The sequence below is a fragment of the Geotrypetes seraphini genome, chromosome 13 (assembly GCF_902459505.1).
Source record: "Geotrypetes seraphini chromosome 13, aGeoSer1.1, whole genome shotgun sequence".
NCBI classification, from domain to species: domain Eukaryota; kingdom Metazoa; phylum Chordata; class Amphibia; order Gymnophiona; family Dermophiidae; genus Geotrypetes; species Geotrypetes seraphini.
Genome location: NC_047096.1, coordinates 24,128,561 through 24,155,017, shown reverse-complemented (window position 1 = coordinate 24,155,017; position 26,457 = coordinate 24,128,561). Strand labels below are relative to the sequence as shown.

The following is a 26,457-nucleotide window of genomic DNA, read 5'->3' as shown; positions in this document are numbered from 1 at the left end:
GTGGAGAAAGGAAGGGAGAAAGGTATAGGGGGATAAATCCTACATATGGTGGAGGGGAGGGAGCCATGCATGGAGAAGAGACAGGGAGAAATGGACATAGGATGGAGGACAGGGAGAGATGGTGCATGGGGAGAGAGAAATGTTCCACGTGATAATGGAGGGGAGGAAGGGAGAGATGCTGCATGGAGGGGAATAGAGAGGTTTAAATGTGCATCTTGCTACAATCCACAGCCAGCATGAGCTAGGACCTAACAATGAGAGGAAAAGTCTTTTTTTATTTATTTTGTTTACACCAAGAGCCTGTGTGGGGTTGGAGAGGGCAAAGGGAAGTGTGGGGTGAGGGAAGAGGCTACAAAATAAACCCGCCAAAATATTTGAAAAAAAACCCACCCGATTGGGCAGGAAAATCAAATTGATTCAATAGGCCAAATCGAATTGAAAACTTTTTCCCTGAATTGGGCAACACTAGTAACTGGCCTGCTCCATCTCCCTCGTACCTTAAAATAATTTTATGCAAAAATTTTAATATTTAAATTCACGCACATATAGTGGAGAATTTTGCAGTCTCTGGAATGAGATGTATCACTGCATAGAGAAACGAAAGGGACTTGATTTCTACCTCTTTAATTTGCTGTAGTACAACAAACCCCCATCTCCCACCATTGTTACCTGCCACGATACTTTCACTTCCCAGCGCTATCGGGTCACATTTCAACATGAATAGGTGTTCCAAGTACAAACTACCCTGCCCCCTCCTTCAGTCTCCAAACACAACAAAACAGTTTGCTTAATAGTGGGAGTGTTCAGCCCCACAGCGCTGGCTCCTATGTCTAGTGCAATCATAAGAACATAAGCAATGCCTCCGCTTGGTCTGACCTGAGGTCCATCGTGCCCAGCAGTCCGCTCACGCGGCAGCCCAACAGGTCCAGGACCTGTGCAGAAATCCTTTATTTATACCCTTCTATCCCCTTTTCCAGCAGGAAATTGTCCAATCCTTTCGTGAACCCCAGTACCGTACTCTGCCCTATTACTTCCAGGTGTCCACCACACGTTGGGTAAAGAAGAACTTCCTAGCATTTGTTCTGAATCTGTCCCCTTTCAACTTTTCCGAATGCCCTCTTGTTCTTTTATTTTTTGAAAGTTTGAAGAATCTGTCCCTCGCTACTCTCTCTATGCCCTTCATGATCTTGTAAGTCTCTATCATATCCCCTCTAAGTCTCCTCTTCTCCAGGGAAAAGAGACCCAGTTTCTCCAATCTCTCAGCGTATGAAAGGTTTTCCATCCCTTTTATCAGACCTGTCGCTCTCCTCTGAACCCTCTCGAGTAACGTCATATCCTTCTTAAGGTACGGCGACCAATATTGAATGCAGTACTCCAGATGCGGACGCACCATCGCCCAATACAACGGCAGGATAACTTCTTTTGTTCTGTTTGTAATACCCTTCTTGATTATACCTAGCATTCTATTCGCTCTCTTAGCGGCTGCTGCGCACTGTGCCGTCGGCTTCATTGTCATGTCCACCATTACCCCCAAGTCCCTTTCTTGGGTACTCTCATTCAATAACATCCCTCCCAATTACAGTATTTCATTTCTTCCCCTCCCTCAACTTGTCACTCTGGGCTAGATTCTCAAAACTTCACGTTAAAAACTGATGGGCTGCTGGCAAAGGTGTTATTGTAATGATTTTTTAAAAAGTGAGTAATTCTCCCAAAAAAATGCACATGCAAATGAGGTTGGCAGAGAGTAGCGAAGGTTTGCTAAATTTGCATATGCCTATATGCTGATGATAGCAACCGGCACATGCACAGAATAAACTCACAAAAAAAACTCAAAACAAAATAAATGTAGCTGCCGAAGTCAAGCAAACCCCCACTTGACATGACTCCTGCAGTGGGAGAGATGCCCACTCTCTCCTGCTGCATTGCACAATCATCCGACACTGCTACCTTCCCCCTCCCCCCCCATGCTGGAGAGATGCCCACTCCTGCCACCAAGCAATGCCCCCCCCAGCGGAGAGATGCCCACTCCCAAGCAATAATGTCCCCCCATGATCTCCCCAGCAGGAGAGATGCCTCCTCCCTGACACTCCCCTCCACGCAGTGGGAGAGATGCCCACTCCCTCCTGCCACCAAGCAATGCCCCTGTGCCTTCGATGACCCCCGCCTCACGATGGCTGGCTGGAGGAATGCTTACTCCCTCTGCCTCTTCAAAATGGTGGGCCTTCCCCTCCCCAGTGCATCCTGGGAGGTGGTATGTTGGGTGGAGGGATTTTACTTGACAGTGAGAGGGTGGGCATCTCTCCCGCTGCAGGGGTGGGAGGCATTGCTTGGTGGCAGGAGGGAGTGGGTTTCTCTCCTGGTTAGGGGGGGTAGTAAGAAGTATTGTGATTGTGGAAAGCAGCAGCCGAGAGTGGGTATCTCTCCTGCTGATCTTCAATTTGGGGTTGATTTAGTTTTTTAAATTTAATTTAAGTGGAGGGTCTGAGCTGTCAAACCTTACTTTACTGTTAGTGCCTGAGCTAAGCAGCCCTCAGGTATTGATCAGAAAGTAAGGCAATGACAGCTCAGGCCTGTTATCAAATTTTGGCAGGAATTGTGGCCCAGCGTGTAATAGGACAGTGTCCGGTACTGAAGTTCAAGCAGGGATTAGATAACTTCCTGAAGGAAAAGGGGATAGAGGATTACTATACAGGTCCTGGACCTGATGGGCTGCCGCGTGAGCGGACTGCTGGGCACGATGGACCTCTGGTCTGACCCAGCAGAGGCACTGCATATGTTATGTTCTTAGAGGTTAGAGAATCGCTCTGAGTGATCATTTTAATATTAATGACCACTTTGTCCTACATTTGCATGGCCGTATCGGAGACTGCTAGAAAACTGGGAAAAGAAATACATGCAGGCTAATGCGGCTGGAACCAGTTTAGCGAGTCCGTTACAGGCAAATTTTAGGTTTGTTTGTTTTTTTGAGATTCTACCCCTCTGTCATTTCTCTCTAGTTCTACCCTCAGGCAATCTTTCACTCCCATCGGGTCAATTCTGAGCCATCATCACCTCTCGCCCGTTCCTTCCTCCATCTGTTTCTAATTACCCCCAACCCCGCCTGCAGAAAGCATCACAGCGCTCCATCAGAAATTCAACGCACAGCACGCAGAATCCGGGCAACTCACGTTCACACGTTAGGAGACAGACCCTCTGCCCTGTGACGTCTGCAGCCGGGAGGCGGTGGCTAGGGATGCATAGCACCGGCCCGCCCCCATGTGGCGTCAGCGCGTCGCCTTACGTTTTCTGTTAACTCTGGACGGGTGCGTGCATGTTTTGGGTTCGCGTCCCTTTTTTTTGCCTTGGAGACGTAGTGGGCTGCTACCGTATAGTGCGATAGTGTTGGTGGGCGGGGCCCGTGCAGGGGCCGGGAACGACTTCTCATCATGGTGAGCAAGGGACGTTGAGGGCTGGTTTAGGGTGTAGTGTGGCGCTGTAACTAAATCTTTTAAGCGTGTATTTAGGGCCACTTTTTCTCAGGTCTGGCCCGGGGGCTTCTTCTGCCTTTCTTTAGCGAGCTTTCAGGCAGGAGGGGGCTAACTAAAGATTGTCTATCTTGCCAATTTGGGGGCAAAAAGTCAATAAATTTTAATTGCATTACTTAACTCAAAGGACTAGATCAGGGGTGTCGAAGTCCCTCCTCGAGGGCCGCAATCCAGTCGGGTTTTCAGAATTTCCCCAATGAATATGCATGAGATCTATTAGCATACAATGAAAGCAGTGCATGCAAGTAGATCTCATGCATATTCATTGGGGAAATCCTGAAAATCCGACTGGATTGCGGCCCTCGAGGAGGGACTTTGACACCTCTGGGCTAGATTCACTAAGCAAACCGATCGTGTACCGCTCAGTTTGCGCTCACTTTCGACTCTGGCTCGATTCACTAACCTTCCTCCAGACCCATCCAATCTGCGCATGCAAATGAGTAAAGCGGCATGTAAACTTCTTAATGCGTTGATTCATGAAACCATTTCATCCAAACCGACTGGCCTTTCCTGTCCAAAAAGTTACGACTGCTGAGGACCAGTCGTTTACATCCTCCTGGACTATTTCTGCCTAGCAATTGACGCGTGCATGTTAAGAACCCCATCAAAAATCCTAAATACAGTGGTACCTCGTTTACGAGTGCACCGGTTTGCGAGTGTTTTGCAAGACGAGCTAAACACTCAGCAAACTTTTGTCTCGTAAACCGAGCACTGCCTCGATAAACGAGCACTCGGCAATGTGGCCCAGGGGTGAGTACTTGCCTGCGGATTCTGCACAGCTATTCCAAAGTGGTGCCTTCCTTGTCTCGGAGTCCCCATGCGGCTGCCCTCCTGCTTTGACGATGCCTCTGCCGTCCGTCAGCGCTCTCCCGGCTCCCATCTAAACTGGCCATCCTGATTGAGCATGCGCGCGACTTCTCTCTCCTCTCCTAAGTCAGCCGCTGCCCCGACAACACGCTCACCACGTACAAGCACGCATGATCCTGGAACGGATTATGCTCGTAAACCAAGGTACCACTGTATATCAAAACTTTTAAATATATGTAAACCTTCATGTACATAAGCGTTAGAAATAATTTTTATTTCTTTTTTTGGAATACGCATAGCGAATGCGGGAGTGAATCTCGGATTTGTAATGCGCATTGCGACATTGATCTTCCTCACCCGGTACCGCCTCGGTGCGCTCAGGCAAATCTCTTTCAAAGACCCGCCATGCCGAGCCCTCCACACCGATGTCCAAACGTACGCACCCCGACGTTAGGGACCCAGATTTGTGGGAAGACTCACGGTATCGAGGAGGATGCTTCGTCAACTGACGAAGAACCCTCCATGACCGACACCGTCTCCAAACCAGAGCAATCCTCTTTCTCCAAATTCCTTAGGGAGATGTCAGCAGCTCTTTCCATTCCCTTAGAGTCCGACTCTAAAAAGTCTCAGGCTTTCCTCGATGCCCTAGACTTTGAGCAACCTCCCAAAGAATTTCTGAAGTTGCCCGTCCACGACATCTTACGGGAAACTTTCTATAAAAACTGGGAAGCTCCCCTCACGGTTCCTGGAGCCCCTCGTAAATTGGATAGCTTGTACCGGGTTATTCCAATCCCAGGGTTTGATAAACCTCAATTGCCCCACGAGTCCCTCCTGGTGGAATCTACTTTGAAAAAATCTCAGGGTTCCAGTGTATATGCCTCCACCCCTCCTGGCAGAGAGGGAAAGACCATGGATAAATTTGGTAAGCGTCTTTTCCAAAATGCCATGTTAGCCAATAGAGCCAACAACTACACCTTCCACTTCTCCTTCTACATGAAGCATCTGGTGCAACAGCTCTCCTTCTTACAGAAATACCTTCCTGAACGTAAGGTCCCTCTTTTCCAGCAACATATTTCCAGCCTTCTCCAACTCAGGAAATTCATGGTTCGCTCCATCTACGACTCATTTGAGCTGACCTCTCGCGCATCTGCCATGGCGGTGGCCATGCGACGTTTGGCATGGCTGAGAGTCTCTGACCTGGACATTAACCACCAGGACCGCCTGGCTAACGCACCTTGTCTGGGTGATGAACTCTTCGGAGAGTCCCTGGACTCAACAACCCAGAAACTCTCAGCACATGAGACCAGGTGGGACACTCTGATTAAACCTAAAAAGAAGACTCCACCTGCTCGCACCTACAGACAGCAGTCTTCATACCAGCACAGGTTCTCGGCCAGACCTCTCAACCCGCCTCAACAGCAGCCCCGCCGACCTCGTCAACAGCATCAATCTCCCTCCGTCAAAACCATCTCAGCCCTTTTGACTTTTTCCTCCAGGGCATAGCCAGTCTCCCATCATAATTGCCTCTTCCTCAGCCTATCGGAGGTCGCCTCCAAATCTTCCTCTGCTGTTGGGAGGTCATCACATCAGACCAATGGGTCCTCAACATCATTCGCCACGGCTACTCTCTCAACTTCCAGACTCTTCCACCAGACAATCCTCCCGTAGAGTCTGCTTCTCACTCCTCCCAAACCCCCCTCCTCCTGAGGGAGGTCCAATCCCTCCTTCTTCTCAATGCCATCGAAGAGGTGCCTCCGGACCAAAGGGGTCAGGGATTCTACTCCCGCTACTTCCTGGTTCCCAAGAAGACAGGAGACCTTCTTCCCATCCTCGATCTCAGGAACCTCAACAAGTGTCTGGTCAAGGAGAAGTTCAGAATGCTCTCCCTTGCCACGCTTTACCCTCTTCTCTCTCAACACGACTGGTTATGTTCCCTGGACCTCAAAGAGGCCTACACTCACATTCCAATCAATCCGACTTCACGTTGCTACCTACGGTTTCAGATACAGCACCGTCACTATCAGTACAAAGTGCTACCTTTTGGCCTCGCTTCATCGCCCAGGGTGTTCACCAAGTGCCTTATTGTGGTGGCAGCCTTCCTCAGGTCTCACACCCTCCAGGTGTTCCCCTACTTGGACGATTAGTTGGTGAAAGCACCTACGTCTCCACTTGTGCTATAAGCCACTCATCACACCATCTCTTTCCTCCATCTCCTGGGGTTCGAGATCAACTACCCCAAGTCGCATCTGCTTCCCACACAGTGACTTCAGTTCATTGGAGCAGTTCTCGACACCACACTAATGAGGGCGTTTCTCCCCTCCGACCGTCAACGGACCCAGCTCCACCTCTGTCGTCAGGTGCTCCTTCATCACTCCATTCCTGCCCGACAGATGATGGTCCTCCTGGGCCGCATGGCCTCGACGGTCCATGCGCTTCCTCTGGCGCGACTTGACCTCAGGACACCTAAATGGACTCTTGCCAACCAATGGTTACAGACCACGGATCTTCTTTCTCATCCCATCTCTGTGACATCGTCTCTTCAGCAATCTCTTCAATGGTGGTTGAACTCCTCAAATCTTTCCAGGGGTCTACTCTTTCATCTACCCCCTCACTCCATGATCATAACCACGGATGCCTCCCCCTATGCGTGGGGAGCTCACCTGGGAGATCTACGCACCCAGGGACTCTGGACCCCTCAGGAGCGTCAACATCACATCAATTTCCTGGAACTCAGAGCCATGTTCTATGCTCTCAAGGCCTTCCAGCACCTTCTCTGCCCTCAGGTTCTTCTCCTGTGCACAGACAATCAAGTCGCCATGTACTACATAAACAAGCAAGGCGGCACCGGATCTCGCCTCCTTTGTCAGGAGGCTCTCAGCATCTGGACCTGGGCCACGGCCCGCAATCTCTTCCTCAAGGCTGTCTATATCCAGGGCGAACAGAACTCCCTGGCCGACAATCTCAGCCGCATCCTTCAACCTCACGAGTGGACTCTGGACCCTTCAACACTCCACTCCATCTTTGCTCGCTGGGGCACTCCGCAGGTGGACCTCTTTGCAGCGCCTCACAACCATCAGCTGCCCCAGTTCTGTTCCAGACTCTTCTCTCCTCATCGTCTGACCCCAGATGCATTCCTGCTCGACTGGACGGATCGGTTCCTCTATGCCTTTCCTCCACTACCTCTGATATTGCGGACGTTAGCCAAACTCCGCAGGGACAGGGCCACCATGATTCTCATCGCTCCTCGGTGGCCTCGCCAACACTGGTTCTCCCTCCTGCTTCAGCTCAGCTCCAGGGAGCCCATTCCTCTTCCTGTGTTTCCTACTCTACTTACGCAGCAACGTCAGTCTCTACTGCATCCCAATCTGTCTTCGCTCCACCTGACAGCTTGGTTTCTCTCGGGCTGACCTCGCCAGAGAATCTGTCTCAGCCTGTCCGTCGCATTTTGGATGCCTCCAGGAAACCGGCCACCCTCCAATGTTACCATCAGAAGTGGACCAGGTTCTCCTCTTGGTGTCTACTGCATCATCACGATCCCACCTCATTAGCGGTGGAAACTGTACTGGACTATTTGCTCTCTCTGTCCGACGCTGGCCTCAAGTCTACCTCAATCAGAGTCCACCTCAGTGCCATCACTGCGTTTCATGAGCCTATCCTCGGAAAACCTCTCACGGCTCATCCACTGGTTTCCCGGTTCATGAGAGGCCTCTTCAATGTCAAACCACCTCTGAAGCCTCCTCCGGTCGTCTGGGACCTGAATGTGGTTTTATCAGCCCTCATGAAACCCCCTTTTGAGCCTCTTACCACAACTTCGCTCAAACTTCTAACATGGAAGGTGCTTTTCCTCATTGCCATCACCTCTGCCAGGAGGGTTAGTGAGATGCATGCACTGGTCGCCGATCCACCGTTCACTGTTTTTCACCATGACAAGGTGGTTCTGCGTACCCATCCTAAATTCCTTCCCAAGGTGGTCTCGGCTTTTCACCTCAACCAGTCCATTGTGTTGCCTGTCTTTTTCCCTAAACCCCATTCTCATCCTGGGGAACAGGCGTTGCACACGCTGGATTGTAAGCGTGCCCTTGCATACTACCTTGACCGTACCAGGGCTCACCGCTCGTCCCCTCAGCTCTTTCTGACCTTCGATCCTAACCGTCTAGGTCGTCCTGTCTCTAAACGGACGCTTTCCAACTGGCTTGCTGCCTGTATTGCGTTCTGTTATGCTCGGGCCGGTCTCTCATTGGAAGGTGCTGTCACGGCCCACAGGGTCAGAGCTATGGCTGCTTCTGTGGCTTTCCTCCGTTCCACGCCCATCGAGGAAATCTGCAAGGCTGCCACTTGGTCCTCAGTTCACACGTTCACTACTCACTACTGTCTGGATGCCTTCTCCAGACGGGATGGACACTTCGGCCAATCTGTGTTACAAAATTTATTTTCCTAATGGCCAACCATCCCTCCTCCCTCTCTGTTAGCTTGGAGGTCACCCATGCGTTAAGAATATGCTGCCTGCTTGTCCTGGGATAAAGCACAGTTACTTACCGTAACAGGTGTTATCCAGGGACAGCAGGCAGATATTCTTACGTCCCACCCTCCTCCCCGGGTTGGCTTCTTAGCTGGCTTATCTTAACTGGGGACCACGCTCTCCTCCGTCGGGCGGGAAGGCACTCGCGCATGCGCGGTGCGGCCAACTAGAACTTTCTAGTTAAAAAGGTCCGTACCAGGGCTCCGTCGGTGACGTCACCCATGCGTTAAGAATATCTGCCTGCTGTCCCTGGATAACACCTGTTACGGTAAGTAACTGTGCTTTATCGAGGTAAGAACCTAATCTTTCTTTGCATTAAACTACTAATTGATTAATGCTGTAGAAGTCAGATTCATCTATCAGAAGATCACAAGGATGGTATAATTCAAGAATTCTTTCTTTCCATATGAATAGAAAGAATTCTGTTTAAACTCCAGCCTGATTTATTTCATTGATACTTTTCTAATGTAATCTTATCTCTCAGATTTATGAATTTAAAGTAGTACTTTTAGGAAAAAGATTTCAAAAGTCTGAACCGATGAGTCCTATATGTCACACATTTGGAAGCAGTCAGCTTGCGCACATACATTTTGATAATAGGTGAGGACTCTTGAGACTTCAGTTATTTGTTGGCCTGTTGGAAAGGCCATTGTGAAGTAATGAGAATGGATGCAGATCTTCAGCTGAAATCATTTAAATAAGTATAACTGATAGAAGAAGTTAGTGGATGAAGAGGAGGCCAAATCTTGCTAGTGTCTGGGGGTATTTTTAACACCCCCTCCCATTCATATGTTTAGATACAGAGACCAATGTACTGGTATTTATTTGAGTTTTTCTTTGGTGGGGGGGGGCAGTTAAAATTACTTTATATTATAATAAGAGGTCCACTTGTTTGCTTATTACCCACCATTGGGTTAATCTTGCCCTATCCACACCATACCAATTGCTATACTGAAAAGACAAAATAAGTAGGGATGAAATTGTTAAAGTAGTTCAGTTTAATTTAAAATCTAGCTTATATGAGGTATGTTTCTTTTAAAGACCAAGTTGGTGGAAAATCAGCCTTATGATGAAAGCCTAGAGATTAATGATTCTGAAGAAGTGGCAAGTATTTATACTCCAACACCACGGCAGCCAGGTGAGAAAAATCAGGGTCCCAAGCTTCATTGTATATGACTAAAATCTGGATCCTCATCTCTTCTTTTCTGCTAAGCCTGAAACCATAAGCCAACTCAGTATTACTATTAGTTATATCAAAGTGTAAGTTATGCTTGTTTTATTTTAGCTTACATCTTAATAAGCATTGTTACCATGGCTGCAGCTAGATGTACGAGGGAAGTTCAATAATTTATCTACCTGAGTATGAAAGTAGCAAGCATTTTGAAACAAGTCTGTGCATATTGTGACATGTCTCGACGTTACTCATGTACAGCTGTGGCTCAGAGCGAGTCTAACATTCCAAGAGACAAGATGTCAGGAGAGTCCTTGTGCGAATCAAGTAAGAAACTGCTAAATTTGAAGTACCGTTTGGTGATAAGATTTTTCACAAAAGAAGGGAAAAAGTGAAGGAGATCCATGAATGCATGACTGCAGTCTATGGTGAATCTGCCCTATCATCCTACAAAGTAAAATTTTGAAGCAAACCGTTTAAGTGGGGTAGAGAGCACATTGAAGATGACCCTCACAACGGAAGGCCTATGGAAGCAATTTCCACAGTAATGTGCAAAAAAGTCAAGTAATTTTGTTAGCCAGACGAATTAAGATTTCCTGAATAGCTGAATCAATGGGCATCCTCGGCAGGTACAGTTTGTAAAATAATTCATGAAATGTTGTGCATATCCAAGGTTAGTACAAGATAGGGTCTAAGAATGCTGATGCCATGTCAGAAAGCCATGAGGCTCCAGTACTGTCAGGAGAACTTGGAGATGCTCCGTGATGACCAAGTGAATTTTTTCATCGTTTGGTGACTGGACTTGGGTCTATCGTGGAAATGCTTCGTGAAGACCAAGTGAATTTTTTCATCGTTTGGTGACTGGACTTGGGTCTATCGCGGAGATGCTCCGTGAAGATCAAATTAATTTTTTCATTGTTTGATGACTATCATTTGGGGTCTATCGCAAAGATCCTAAGTCCAAAATGGAGTCAATGTAGTGGAAGCACAAGTCATCCCCCACCCCAGAAAAGTTCAAGACAGAAAAATCTGCAGGCAAAGTTATGGCAGCTGTCTTCTGGGATGATGAAGGACTTTTGCTTCTGGAGTTCATGCTACAAGACAACCATAACCAGGGAGAGTTACACCAACACAATGATCACTTTGTGGGAATCAATCAAGAAGAAAAGATGAGGAAAACTCATGTGCTGCTACTTCACAACAATGTGCTGGTGCACATGTCATTACAATCACAGTTTGATATCCGAGAATGTGTGTTTCAGCAGCTGAACCATCCACCCTACAGTCCTGACTCCCTTGGATTATTTTCTGTTCCAAGTTTTGAAGAAATCTCTCCGTGGACAGCGGTTTTCAAGCGATGAAGACATTGAGGAAGCTGTGATGTCCTGCATTGAAGGTCAAACAAGAATTATTTTCAAAGGGGTTAAAGTCATTACAGGAAAAGTAGATGAAATGAAAGGAGCTATCAGGACTATATTGAAAAATAAAACTCTTTTCTTTCCTACTGAGGTAGGTAAATTATTGAACGCCCCTCATAAATGATTCAAATTATATGCAAAAAAAGGAAAAGGATGTAATCCCTATGAAAACAGCAGAAACATAGAGAACTAAGGAAAAGATCAAACAGAGAAAAGTCCAATCCAATTAAGGTCTATAATAAATGTTGTGTTCATCTAGAGTAGATCCACAAATAAGGTTAATCAACTGAAAACAATAAACCATTGATTCCAACGGGAATATTTATAAATGAAGGAAAAGATCTCAGAGTTGCCACTCCCAGGATAATAGTGTTATTATCCAAAAGGGAATTGTGGCATGTGGTGTCTTTCATTGATCAAAAAACCTTCGTTTTTGTTATTTAAGACTTAATACTTATTAAAATATTTTTTTGTCAAATACTACCACTCTAAACTAGTTTAAATATTTTCTCAGAGAAATAATATTTTCTCAGAGGAGTATTAATTTTTCATTCAATTTATCAGTACTGTGCAAAAAAGCCTAAAGTGCAAACATTATTTAAAGTGGCTAGTGCAAATCTAGCTAAAAGTGGCTAGTGCATATCTAGCTGTAATTCAAATAGGCTGTGCAAAATTGCAAATAACACAAATTCTGCTGGAGGAAATGTCAAAAAGAGAACCTGGTGACGTAGGGGTTTTTTTTTTTTTTTTTACATCTCCTCCAATATAGTGTACAGCAGTCTGGTTGTACTACTTTAAATAGTTCATCGTATTCCTTTAGTGACACAGTTTAAAATTTATGACTCCTGATATAAGCATTGCTGCCAGAACATGGCTCTGTTGAGTCCCTTATGCTATGGGCTATTGTAGATGAATACAACATTTATTAAAGACTTTTTTCACTGGATTGGACTTTTCTCTGTTTGATCTTTTCCAAAGATTCAAATTAGGCAGAGTATTTCTTAACTTTAAGATAAACGTCAGCAAATCCATTAAAATGGACCAAACTTTACTAAGATGGGCTTCTACAAAGGTGTGCTGCTAGAAGAAAGCGAGAAAAACTTGAAGGCTCTTTGTTTTCTCTAGAAAATCCTGAATTCTACTGAAACTCTGGATAATAATTAGCAAAAATATTGTTTAAATGTCAAACTTGCAGAATTTTCTAATTTCCCCACCTTTTTTTTTTTTTTTTTTACAAAACCGTAGTGCAGTTTTTAGCGCCAGCCGTGGTGGTAACTGCTCTGACACTCATAGAATTCCTGTGAGCGTTGGAACTGTTGTTACCTTGGCCAATGCTAAAAACCACGCTACGATTTTGTAAAAGGGGAGGGGGGGGGATTATGCACAGAATTTGGATTTATTTTGTGTGTGCATGCAGAATTCTGCCAGAAATACAGGGTGAAACTATGCTGATATTGTCTTCCTACATTCTCTTTCCTGTTATCCCAATCTGCAATGCCTCCACTTCAGCTGCTTTGAGACCTCTCTTTTTATATATTTATCTTTTTCTGGTTAGCTATTCCTAGGTCTCATCCACAGCAGAAAGCCATGGGAGATAACAGCAGTGATGAGTATGAAGAAGAAACTAACAAGGTAACATCCAAACCTGCTTCAAGAACAACTTGATGGTGCAAAATGGGACCTGACACCATCCATAAGTCAGTTCTGAAAAAATAGAAATAAGAGAATAAATGAAATTCTTCAGGATTCCTTATGTCAAATGAAGGGCTTGATGACTGTGAGATCGATGCAGAAAGTCATGCATTAGAACTGCTGACTGCACAGTTCCTTCTGCAAACTTTCCACAAAAAAATTATCTGCAGGATGCAGTATTCAATGAGTATTTGGCAGTAGTCTGCAACTCATTGTGAAATGTCCCCATTCCTGTCAGTGCATAAGCAGCAACTGGCTCACACACTTGACATTTAATTCCTGTCACAGTCCCTATTACAGATTTATTCAATTTGATAGTCTGCAAACTTACAATGCAATCTAAGCGGCAATTTAAAATAAAATCATATATTGGAAAAGAACTCTATATACTAGATAGGAAAGTCCCCACCAACAGCTCATCCAGATTACCATATATACTTGACTATAAGTTGAGAAATTTACGGTGAAAAAGCCCTGAAAATCCAGGGGCAGCTTATATATGCGACCCACCACTGATCCTCTGTGTCCCCCTTCTCCCTCCGACATCCTGCGACAGCCAATAATCCTCGCTCCCTCCCCTCCCTCCAACACACCACAGCAATGATCCTCTCTCCCACGCAGTCTGTCTCCCCTTGCCTGGACCTTACTATCTTCAGCCACAAGCAGCCAGCGATCCTCTGAGACTGCATGCGGCTTGTCCTGGAGCCACCTTTCTGATCCCTTCGGCCTGTGTCATACACAGCTAATTAAGATTTTCCTCATCTTCAATACACCTGTTTTCTCTTATTAACCAGAAATCCCAATTTACTTTCTCAGCACCTCTCTGCCCACTAGTTGTCCATACTTCTCTCTCCTGTTTTAGTATTCGTCTTACCATATGCTGATTGGGAGAAAAGAGTAGTAGTACATTGGGCTACCAAACTTTGACTCACAGTTTGTCTTATATAATGCTGTAGCACCAGCAGGGTTCAGAGTGTGAGTTTGTCTCCAGTAACTGGAGAGAAGGAAGTGCCCAATGCATTACTGCTGTCTTCTCCCACTTAAAAGGTCCAGTCAGCCTAACAGGAATTAAGAGCAGTTGTCTGCAGGCAGCTCTTACTGTGGCATCCTGGGAGACCAGGGGCACTGGGCACATTCAGTAAGAAATTCTGGTTTCACTTTATCCCAGGATACAGATAAAGGGGCACAACTGGCCCCCCCACAGCGAGGCTTCAGTGAAAATGAGGAGGAGGAGGATTCAGATGAAACAGATTCAGATGATAATGAAGACGATGGAGATGATACCGAAGAGCATGGAGCACCTCTGGAGGGGTAGGAGTTTAATATTTCCATAAAAGATGAGGTTTGGACTAATGATGGACTACTATAAGCAAAATATTGTATCCTCAACAAGGATTGGGAAGATTCACTTGTCGCAACACCCAGAAAAAAAAAATAGCCTAGTGGTTAAAGCATCACACTGACAACCAGCAAAGTCGGTTCAAATCCCACTGCTGATTTTTGTGATCTTGAGCAAGTCACTTGGCCTTCCATTTCTCTGCTTCACCATCAGATAAGTCTAAACATATGACCACTGATCAGCACAAGGAGATAGTTCTATACTCTCTCACAATTGATCTTGTAAAGGTTTGAAAACTATCTATCTGCAAGATACCTCTTTCACTGATGAGCAGATTATCTGTTTTGATCTTGATGTAAGATTGTAATTCTTGGAGATGATCAGCTTCTTATTAATTTGGAAATCACATTGAACTCCTTTTGAGGTATATTAGTGATTCATAAATATTTATGTAATGTAATGTAAAAAGAACAGTGCTGAGCCCATAAGGGCCCTGTTTAGTTCTCATAATCCAGTATTTTTCTGTGTCCAGCAACTGATGAATGGTTGATATGCAGCTCCAAGTGGTTTCTATCTTGAAGCTCAAGCTCATTCTTGGTCTGGTCAGCCATTTGTCAAATTGAGAGTGAGGGGTTCTGAGCAGTTCTTGCTACCTTCTGTGAAGATACCTGGTGTTTGGGGTCTCTTCCCCTATTCCCTTCTCTGGTCCACTATCCTCCCTAGCAGTGACTACTTTTGTGTCTGAGGAGAAGGTTTACCTCTGAATCTGCTTGTTGAGTAAAGCCTGTCTGAGAGGCATGTGAGTATAGTGAGGTTATGCTTTGCACTATGGCTGTAGTGGCTTCCTGCAGGACACTACCCTGGTTTTCCCAGGGCCTCTTCCATTCCCTAAAGAAGGCATTTTTATATGCCGAAACACAGATCATGTAGTGTCTAACCTTCCTTTTGGCTCTCCATCATCTTGACAACACGCCAGCACTTGGTTTACTGCATCTTTGATCAGAGTATTATAGATGTTTCCATATCACAGATCAACCAGATTAGCACTAACCAGAAACTATTTGTGCTCGATGGTCACATTGTATTTCTGTTTTTAATATTTTTTGCTTGTTTGTAATATGTGGGGCATTTTGTTTCTGTCCCAAAGAGAGCCACTTCCTAAAGTTCTTAAAATATACAGTATACAGGCAACATAGAATAAGATATGCCTGGTAATTTTTTTTATCGGGCTGATTGCATTAATAAAAATGAGCAAAGGGGGTTAGCAGTGCCCAATAGAGGGCAATTTTCTAAATCTTTCTGCCTTTGATGATACTTAAACATTTTCCTTTTCTCCATGCTAACTAAAGAATGACCCTTAATAGCTTATTAGTAATGTCCTATTTTTCTTGCATTAAGCTTTTTAGAGACCCTTTTCATTCTCCAAAATTCTGTCCTAGTCCTGACCCCAGTGTTTATTTTGCACTGCAGTGTTCCTCAGCAGTTAGCTACAGCCTGATATGCTGAATATTTTCTCTTCTATGTCACAGGGCCTATGATCCTGCAGACTTTGAGCATTTGCCAGTGTCATCTGAGATTAAAGAACTCTTTCAGTATATAACAAGGTAAGACAAATATCCTAATAAAGATTTAGTGTATTCCATGTACTGGTAATTCTGATTCTTCTCTTCTGCTGCCACCTCTCAGGTATACTCCTCAAGCTATTGAGCTGGACCACAAGCTGAAACCTTTTATTCCAGACTTTATCCCAGCTGTCGGAGATATTGATGCCTTTTTAAAGGTATAAGCCTTAAAGTTCTTTAGACCACATTACCCATGTGGCCCCAGTTTTGCAGTACCAGTAACATGTAGAGTCTTGCATTGCACTATCTCACGCTTTGCTTCTCCAAAGGTCCCCCGGCCAGATGGGAAGCCAGATAACCTTGGACTACTGACACTGGATGAGCCATCGACCAAGCAGTCTGACCCCACGGTGCTTTCACTCTGGTTAACAGAAAACTCCAAACAGCACAATATCACAGTAAGTCTGCTGGATGGGTTGGCTTGCCTTATTTCAGGCTCTGCTAAGAGCAAGGGCTGGTAGGAGAAGATTGCATGTATATTACAGTGTAAGTATATTACAGTATAAATATATTGCATGTATATTCCATATATTTATACCTGACTGATAACTCCTGGCAGAATTCTGTACAAATCAGGGGGCGGGAAAGATAGCGTGAAATATGGCTTGGGGTTATTAGGGTAGAGAGAAAGATTCTGGCTTGGGAGTGAATAGGGGAGAGAGGCTGGTTCAGGGGTGGAAGATCCTGTACAGCAAGAGGCACAAACAGAGAGAAGAGATTCTAGATGGGGCTGAGTGCAGAGACTGACATGGATAAGAATGCTTGATGGGGAGAGAGCACTGAGACAGGGGCATTTAGAAGGACTGCTAGAAGCTTCCTTCCCTTCCTTTTCTCCACCTTTCCTCTTTCTTTCCTTTCTCTTTTTATTTTTACTCTGTCTTCTTTCATCTTTTTCTCATACAGTCTTCACAAACAACTCCATTACTCTGAGCTTTTCTTAATACTATGGTCCTTTATAATTAATTTTATATTTATAGATCATATATATAAAACGTTATCTTATTCTTATGTATTTGAATTGCTCCTTGTATTTTTCAAAATACTCAATAAAAATTTATTGAACTAAAAAAAAAAAAAAAAAAGAAGGACTGCTAGACACAGAGACATTGATTGAAATTGAATGATTCTGACGAGGGATGATGGATGCAGGGGAATGGAGAAGGAAACAGAAGGGAGAAGCTCAGGATAGAGACAGGGGGGGACAGATGCTGGACAAAATGTAAAATGAACAGGTGATCCTGGAAAGACTGTTATGAAAAAAGAAAAGCAGAAAAAGGACAATGGGACTTAAGTGAATAGAAAGATAAACTGCTCAGACAACAAAAGATAGAAAAAATTTATTCTGAAATGTCAGCTTTCATAAATGGTTTTCAACAACATAAAGGCTATGAAAAGAAACCAACCAAACTTTACTAAAATGGGCTTTTGCAAAGATGTGCTGCTAGAAGAAAGTCACTTAGCAAAAAAACTTGAAGGCTTTTTGTTTTCTCTAATATAATTTAATGAAAATACTGAATTGTACTGAAATTCTGAATAATAATTTGCAAAAATATTGTTTAAATGTCAAATAAACTTGCAGAATTTTCAAATTTTGTCAGCAGAATTTGGATTCTTTTGCATAGAATTTTGAATTTTTTTGCGCAGAATTCCACCAGGAGTAACTTATGGAACTACAAAGAATATATATATATATATATATATATATGAGTTATCATAGCTTCCCTCATGAAGAATGCCTTGGAACTGCTAGGCATTAAATTTAGGAAAATAGTTTTCCTGATTTTGAGCAACTGGTCTACAGGAACAAATTGTGGTCCATTTACAGAATAAAAGTGAAGGTACTTGAATGCTGTTCCCTAATGCTGATAACCAATGGCTGTGCCATTAACATGTTACTCTGTTTCCTCTCACAGGATTCAGGTGTGTCAGTGAAATTCAAAATTTTATGGCTTTTAGCTAGATGGGCTGCTATGAAATATGACCTCTGTCCTCTACAACTTTTATGCCCTATAGCAGATGAAAGTGAAAAGCTTAGAGAATGCTGAGAAGAACCCCAAGGCCATTGATACTTGGATCGAAAGCATCAGTGAACTACATCGCTCTAAGCCTCCAGCCACTGTACACTACACCAGGTGAGAGTTCTTCCAACCCCAGACTGGATGTCTTGCTTCCCTTCCAAACACACACACACTGCACCAGGATAGAATCCTCCCCTGCTCCACATGCAGTATATATCACATGAAATTTTCTCACATATGCATTATATCAGATGAAAATTCACTTCCCCATATACTGCACCAGAACACTTCAGCCATTTTGCACTACAAGTGCACTCCCACCACAGACCCTTACTGGTATTACCTTAACTTTGCAAAGTGGAGGGCAGGTGATTAAAGGGCTTTCAGCCAATCCACTAGGCTAGCAGCCTGTTTTAAGTAGTGTTCACCCAATGTATTTGCCTATAAAGGAAAGTTATATAAGAGTAATGGGGCTGATCTCGATAGAAACAAGATGAGAGACAAGTGTGTGAAGTTGTCCCAGTGGCACTGATAACAGGTTCTCTCAAAGCTCAGAAAAGACCAGAAATTCTTCTGGGCATGTGCAGGAATTCCCACACCTCTACTCCCTTGCAGCACAAGGCAGTCTTTTTTGGGGGGTTTTAGCTATTGTGAGAGCCCTCGGCATACACATAAACTATGTATGAATCTCTTTAACAGGTTTGCCTAGGACACCATCTCATGATAGAGTTCAGTTCTCTCATAGCTGGTGCATGCCAACTTTCTTCAGATAAAGCAGGAGGTAGAATATCATTCTTTACTTTCTATCGTTTCAGACCCATGCCTGACATTGATACCTTGATGCAGGAGTGGTCCCCCGAATTTGAGGACCTTCTAGGAAAGGTAGGCTTCAGCCTGAGCGGAAGAGACATGGCAGCAGCTTCCCCTTCTCTCAAGGCACACACTCTGGTTGTATGATCAGGAAATGAGGCTGCCTGGGGTCTCTCTTGATATCGTTTGTCCTATGTTCCCCCCAGGTCAGCCTACCCACTGCAGACCTAGATTGTGAGCTGCCCAAGTATATCGATATGATCTGTGGTGAGTGAACTGAAGAGCTGCGACTTAAACGTACAGGGAGAAAGAAAAGAACTTAACTCCCAAAAACTAACCAGCTGCTATTAATGACTCAACAAAACAGTTACTGGGCTATTCAGCTGCATGGGTAGAAGAGTTAATGCTATATGAAACAGAATCTGGTTGAGAAGGGGTTAATGCAGTAAGGGGATAGTGGGATAGTTTGTGGGAGGAGTTAATGTATTGCAGGGAGGTGGGAAGATACATCAATCTGTCCCTAGACAAGGAGAGAATAATGCAGCATATGTAATCTTTTGGAAGATGTCTGTTCTAAGGTCAGGAGATATGTTTGTTTACTTATTTCTTCAGCTACTCTGGACATTCCAGTTTACAAGAGCCGAATTCAGTCTCTGCACATCTTGTTCTCTCTCTACTCAGAGTTTAAAAACTCACAGGTAGGGTAAAGCATAAATGAAAAACCCTGCTCTTTGCTTTTAGGCCTGGCTAATGATGATTTGAGGGGCAAAGAGAGGGATCCTAACATCACAAATCAATCAAATACTGGAATGGAGCTGGCCAAAGGAACAGGAATTGCCAGTTGTAGGGAGTGATATATGATTTGAAGAGGAGCTGACATGGATCATGTTTCACCAAAAAGGCCAAAATCTGAACCACAAATTGCCAAAAACAATTTCAGCAATAAAAATAGAAAGGGCTGTGAACCCTCTCTCTATAAGCCAAAATGGGGAGTGTGCTGAGAGGTTTTATAAAACACAAATAATCAGATAGAACGAGAACTCAGTACTGGGGAACTGCAAAAGATCAAATCAGCAGTATACCCCTGGGCAGACAACTCATATTCTTACTTAGAAACTATAACTTAAATGAGTTTGCCCCGTACATCATAATGTTTGCCCCGTACATCATAATGTCTTCTCAGTGATCACAAAATATTGCTAATATTAAGTGAAAAAATAATAATAATAATACAGTGAAGTTTTTACATGGATCATGTTTTACATCTGGTCAGCATCTCCTGAGTGAAAAAATACTATGAAGTAGCATTCTCTTTGGGATAAGAAATAATTTTATCTGAACTATTGTACTGACATGTACTGCCTCATTTTTCAAGCATTTAGGAATGAGTTTGCTTAAGTGTAATACAAAGTTATTCTTTCTCTCTAGCATTTCAAAGCCCTGGCTGAAGGAAAAAGAACAGGAAGCTTCCCTTCTAACACACCCTCTCAAGCTGGAGAAGCAGAAAATCTGAGTTTTAGCTGAAAGCTGTCTTTCTCTTCAGTCACTTCACACCTAGATGCAGCATTTCTCATTGTGCCATCTTCTGATCATTCTCTGTGATCTATGCTAGCCTTTCTACTGTAAAGGGATCAGGGAAAAGGTGAAGAAGTTCTTCAGCTTTTGGCCTTTTGTACGGTTTCATCATATTTGTAATGAATGGAAAAATGTGGACTTTAAAACTGCTAATTTCTTTTTCTTTGATTCCTGCTCAACCAGTTCAGACATAGATTATGCCCTTCTGCCACTAGATGGAGACAGAGAATAAACATTTGTGTACCCTGTCTTACAAAGAGTACTGTGCAACCAACCTCTCTTTCATTTTTAGTTTTAATCTGTAACAAAGCAAATGTAGACCTTAACCCAACATATATTATAGCTAAAGGCCCCTGCGCGTGTGTGTGTATGGAATTTCCCAGGGGTTTAGTGACAGAACTGGACTGCATAAATGCAATTGGATACCCTTTTCTCCATTTTAATCAGGAAGTAATCCCCAGTATCAAATCAGTGCTCCATTAGTAATGCCAGTCTCCTGGAGATGGATAATAACTGGAGAGGCTGATTGCACAGTGCCCTGTACAGGGCAATGTTCACAAGCAATTGTTCTGTCTTCTCTGCTGGTAGAGAGGTATAATCCATTTGCCTAGACTGACTGCAATATAAGAAAATTACACTTCAAGGAATTGCAGAAATGTCAGACCCAGTCTTCTTCAGATAAGACTTGCCCTCCTTCAACCTACTTAGCGCTGCTTTCAGTGCTCTTTATCAGCACACACACAATTTGGTGATGACCATAATGTGTCTCTTGGAATTGCATTACAAGAAGTTCCTTGTTGCACATCCCAATTGCTCAGAGATGATCACTGGTCAGTGCTACATTTCTAGAAATTCCTTTGGATACAAGCAGCAGTGTAGTGCATAGTGCCCAAGTTGTCTCGGTTTTCTCAACTCTAGCTTTGGCTAGGAATAGCCCAGCCCATCACTGGCCAGTATACATCCTAGAGGCTTGCAAATGCACCATAGATATGTACTGTTTACCAGCTAGGGGAGGGAAGGTGGAAAAGGTCAGTCTTATGGCTCTGACTTGGGGGGGGGGGGGGGGTTAATTAAAAAAAAAATTATTTCCTCTTTCTAGTGTTTAGAATATATTGAGTTAAGAGTTGAACATTTGGAAGACAAACACTTAATGCTAATTGCTTTTATTTTGACCTTATGATGTGGCTCATCTTTGACCACTTGCTGGATAGGTAAGCAGAGTAAAACTCCTTGAAAGCTACATACAGTTATACAATAGAGCCCAGGCATCAGTAGTACATACAGTACACTTCTGGAGACTGCACCTTCAAAAAGATATAAACAGGATGGAGTCATCCAGAGGAAGGCTATTAAAATGATTGGTGGTCTTCGTGATAAGGTATATAGAGACAATATGTAGGAGAGGCATTCAATAATGTAGCAAGCATGTTGAAACAAGTCTGTGCATGTTGTGACATGTCTCAAGGTTACTCATGCAGTTTCAGCTCAGTGCGAGTCTAACATTCCAAGAGACAGGATGTTATGAGAGTCCTCGTTCAAACCAAGTAATAAACTGCTAGATTTGGAGCACCCTTCAGTGATAAAATTTCTCACAAAAGAAGGGGAAAAGCCAAAGGAGATCCATGAACACATGACTCCGGTTTATGGTGAGTCTGCCCCATCATCCTACAAATTAAAATTTTGGAGCAAGCAGTAGTATATGTGGGGTAGAAAGTCTACTGAAGATGACCCTCACACTGGATAGCCTGCGGAATCAACTTCCATAGAAATGTGCAAGAAAGTCAATGATTTAATTTTGTCAGATAAATGAATTAAGGTTTCCAGAGTAACTGAAGAAATGGGCATCTTGGCAGGTACAGTTTGGAAAATTATTCATGAAACGTTGGGCATATCCAGGGTTAGTGCAAGATGAGTTCTTGTACAATCCTACTTTATTCTGGGACCAGTAGGTTATTTCTGACTACCTACCAGGACATTGTAGGAAGCCTCAAAATTCCAGTGTCAGTGCCTGAGTTCCTCAGTCTTTCTTTCTACAAACCAGGCTGTAGGAGCTTGTCTTTTCTGCTCGTGTTTTATTTTGTGTAATTTCAGTCTTTGTGTTCATGGTTTTTGCCTTTGTACTGAGGAGGCTCCCGGTGGGGACAGCTCCGACAGCAGGAGATTGCAGACCTTTGGGAAAAGTCTGCTCTTCTGAGTAGGAACTGTCTATAAATGTCAGAATGTACAGTGCTGCGTATGCCTTTCAGGTTTCAAGTTTTTATTAAAATTTGATTTAATCGCTTATATAATTTCTAAGCGAATTTACAATATAAAAAAGAGAGCATGAACATAATAAATATGCCATTAACAATACCATTAATACTTACAAAAAGAAAACAATTACAAATAAACATCAACTAGTACTTGGCATATTAAAAGGGGATAAATGAGACAGACAGACGGGAGACAAAAGGGAAAAGGGTTAGAAATACAATTAGGATATGGAAAAAAACAAAAGGAAAGGGCTCGTTGCTGCTTAATTCCTTAAGGAAGTTAAAAGGATACTGTAAAATTTAAATCAAATGTTATAAGCTTCTTTAAATAAATGACTCTTGAGTAGGCTTTTGAAATGTTCAAGATTGGCTTCGTCTCTAACAAGAGCTGGTAGGGTATTCCAAAGTTGTGGGGCTAAGACTGAAAAAATGTCATGCCTGTTGGTTCCTATTATATGAAGGGAGGGGTCCGTCAGCAATTTACAATTAGATGATCTAAGACTGCGGGATGGGTCATATGGGATAAGATATTTATCAATAAATTGGGGCAGTTTAGAATGAATTGTTTTAAATGTTATGAGAGATTTCAGCGCTATATAAGTGATAAATAGTACAGTTGGCTCCACCTAAGTGCACATCGGTTAAGCACATGCTTTGGTTATCCGCAGCCTACCACCATGGTCCTGTTATTTTTTTTTTTACATTAAAGTTAATGGACATAAACTCCAGATATTTCAATTCTGATAAGCATACAATCCGCTTATGCGCACTGATGTCGTAGGTCCCACCTGTATTCTTTCATGTATAGTTCACTCCAGTTAAAAGCAATCACGTAGATGAGCTGCATGTTTCGGAACAACAGTCTAGGCCTGGCCATGTGTTTGAACTTTCGGAACTGCACTGTGGCATCGCATGGACAAAAATCATTGTCTTTGGCTGAATGTGTCCACCATGCTGATGTCAGATATCGCTTTGATATTATTACAGTACTTGTACATAAATTGGAAGGGCCTGTCCCCTGAGAGTGGTGTACTTTAGGTCCTTCACATATGGTCTCCCAATTAAAGCGATAGATTGCTTTCAAATGTAGCGAAGTTGTTGGCTTCAAGGTGCTTGTCTATTGAATATGGAAGCAACAAAAAAACAAGGGATAATCGCAAACTTTAAATGTGATTACAGGTCACTCATCCTAAGATATGTGATGGTAGTGATTGATGCTAGCACAGAAGCCTACCCCCCTCACGAGAAAAATGACGGTGCTTGACTCTCTTCACATGGTATTCTGATTAAACATATGCTCCGTTTAAGCACATGTGGCAAACCGGTCCGAGGGGCTTGCATTTAAGTGGAGTCGACTGTAGTAGTAGTTTCTGGAGGGTTCCCTGCTTGTCAGTAAGCCATCTGGACAGCCTGCACATCAGCTCGCCCCAGGTTTGTCCACTAGTGGGTAGAGCGCAGGCTGCGTGGTTCCACGGAGGCACTCCTGGGATCGGAGCCAGACTGCATTCCTCCGTCAGGCGTGCTGCATGGTGTGTCTGAGGGTGGCGGAGTTGACCAGCTGTGGAAGTCAGGCTGGTGGGGCAGTCAGAAGATTCAAAGTTCAGCTTTCCAGCAAGTTGAAGCAGTCAGCTCTGCAGTGTTTTCCCTGTCAGCTTGTACTCACAGAAACATATGTTAACAGCTTGAATCAGAAATATTTTTTGGGGTGTCTTTAAAAAGGGGGTTTTAGGTAGTTCCCTTGCATGCCCCCCTCCTAAAATTGCTGTTTTTGAGGTTTCTCTGTGGGTTTCCCATGCTATTTTTAGTCATAACAGGCCTTCAGTGGCCATCTTTGATTTTTCCAGATTTGATTTTAAAAGTTATTTTTCATAATTGTCACCTCCAGTTTTGAAAGAAAACCACATAGATGACCTCTCCAGGGCAGGATGTCATGGATTCATGCCTCATTTGTGGTGAATGGCTGTCTGATGTGCAGCCATATTCCATGTGCACTGTGGCCCACGAGGGGTGAGAGGCTTGCCCGGATTTGGTGCCTTTGACCTCCAAGGATGGTCTTCTAGCGCCTTTTGCCCCGACTCCCACGAAAATGGTGTCAGGGGACACTGGGGAGTGTGCTGGTGATGTGTCAGTGAAAATGCAAGCGCATCTCTGGCGAGAAAACTTGCAAATCCTCCACAGTCCAAAACTGATATGCCAAGGTCTGCTTCCACCACGGAGGATGGGTTTTCCCTGGAATTTGTGACTGCTTTATCAGGCTTACTTAGTTTAAAAAGTCTATGCCTGTTTCCCTTCCATCGGCTCCTGCGCTGGTCGCAGGGACCACTGCTCCTGTGGATCAGGGTTTTTCAGTTGCCTTCCTTCAGGGGTGCTGGAAGGTAAGATGACTGTGTCCACGGTTGCATTGTACCTAGCTTCAGTTACCTAACTCCTCACTATTTGGCTGGAAACCAGTAACCACTGTTTTCCAATGCTGTATTCCTTGAACTACAAAATTTAAGATGAGGTGATTCCTTGTTTACATTAGCAAAATCTTGTTGGTTATTGCTGCTTCATTTGGTTTATAGAGTAATCTTTATATAGAACTATAAAGGAAGCAGATAAAGTCCATTGACCCAGCCATTCACAGCATCCTCTATTTCCTCTCCCTAAGCAATCCCACAGGCCTGTCCCATGTTTTTCTTGAAATCAGACACAGTCTTTATCTGTACCCCATCTATCGGGACTTCCATGCATCTACCACCCTTTCTGTAAAAAAATTACTTTCTTAGATTACTCCTGAGCCTAGTGCCATCCTATGCCCTCTCATGCCAGAACTTCCTTTCAAATGACACGGAGATTTGTGTCATGCACATTTACAACTTGCTTCTGCTTTTACTTTTAATGGACAGAATCTATATATCTCAGAAAAAGAAGTAAACATTTTTATTATTCACATGGGTACTAGGTGTCCTCAGCGCCTGCCAACATTCCTCCTCATGAAATTGCAGCTGATCAACTCCTTACCAGTCCTACTAAGGAATGATCAACTCAGGTGCTTTTGTCCTATGCACTTACAAGTCAAACTGCTGAGCAGGCTACAGTAGCAGAAAGCTGCACTGCTTCTGCCTCTATTCAGCCAGAGATGATTAATACAAAAGAGTGAATGATGTGGAGATGAAAGAAAAGGAATAATAGTAAGAGAGAAAGGAAGAACATAGGGAGGAAAGGAGAAATGGTGGAAAAAGGAAGTGAAATTAATCCAGGGATAAGAAATGAAGGAGGGGGATGAGGAAGGAGTGGGGGCAGAGAAGTGAGGAAAGGTAACTGGAAAAAGAGTTGACAGGTGCTGAGCAAGCTGTAGGTGGAACTAGAAATAGAGGGAGATGGGAGAATAACCCTTAAGAAACATAAGATAAGAATAGCAAAAGAATGCAGGTGGAAGCAGCCAAGAGATTAAAAAGAAAAGTCCTGTATTATCAGAAAATGTGAAAGGAAAAGAAGAAAGCAATGAATGAGAAAAAGATGCAGATAAGATAAAAGAACAAGCCAAACTGTTATGCTTAAAAAGATGGATTCTCAAGAGAGGGAGGGTTCTTGAGTGGGCAGACTTGGTGGGCCGCCGGCTCTTTTCTGCCTTCATACTCTATGTTTCTATGTAACATAAAGGTCAGAAAACTACTTTATTATTATATAGAGATAATTTTTATTAAAAACAACTTTTATGCAAATTT

The 26,457-nt window shown here is 43.7% G+C and overlaps 1 protein-coding gene across 2 annotated transcripts; it reads left to right on the top strand.

Annotated features, from left to right (window-relative positions):
• The first annotated feature begins 3,270 nt into the window (after positions 1 to 3,270).
• On the top strand, positions 3,271 to 21,414 carry IFT46 (intraflagellar transport 46). 2 transcript variants are annotated; one of them, XM_033918834.1, is made up of 12 exons: positions 3,271 to 3,428; positions 9,892 to 9,988; positions 12,995 to 13,071; positions 14,300 to 14,442; positions 16,000 to 16,074; positions 16,157 to 16,250; positions 16,362 to 16,490; positions 18,106 to 18,224; positions 18,926 to 18,992; positions 19,127 to 19,187; positions 19,533 to 19,618; positions 20,349 to 21,414. In XM_033918834.1, the coding sequence occupies exons 1-12, from the start codon at positions 3,426 to 3,428 to the stop codon at positions 20,442 to 20,444; spliced, it is 1,047 nt and encodes a 348-aa protein (XP_033774725.1). In that variant the 5' UTR covers positions 3,271 to 3,425; the 3' UTR covers positions 20,445 to 21,414. The 2 variants fall into 2 exon arrangements, with proteins under 2 accessions (XP_033774725.1, XP_033774727.1); XM_033918836.1 differs by lacking the exon at positions 19,533 to 19,618.
• The last annotated feature ends 5,043 nt before the right edge of the window (positions 21,415 to 26,457 follow it).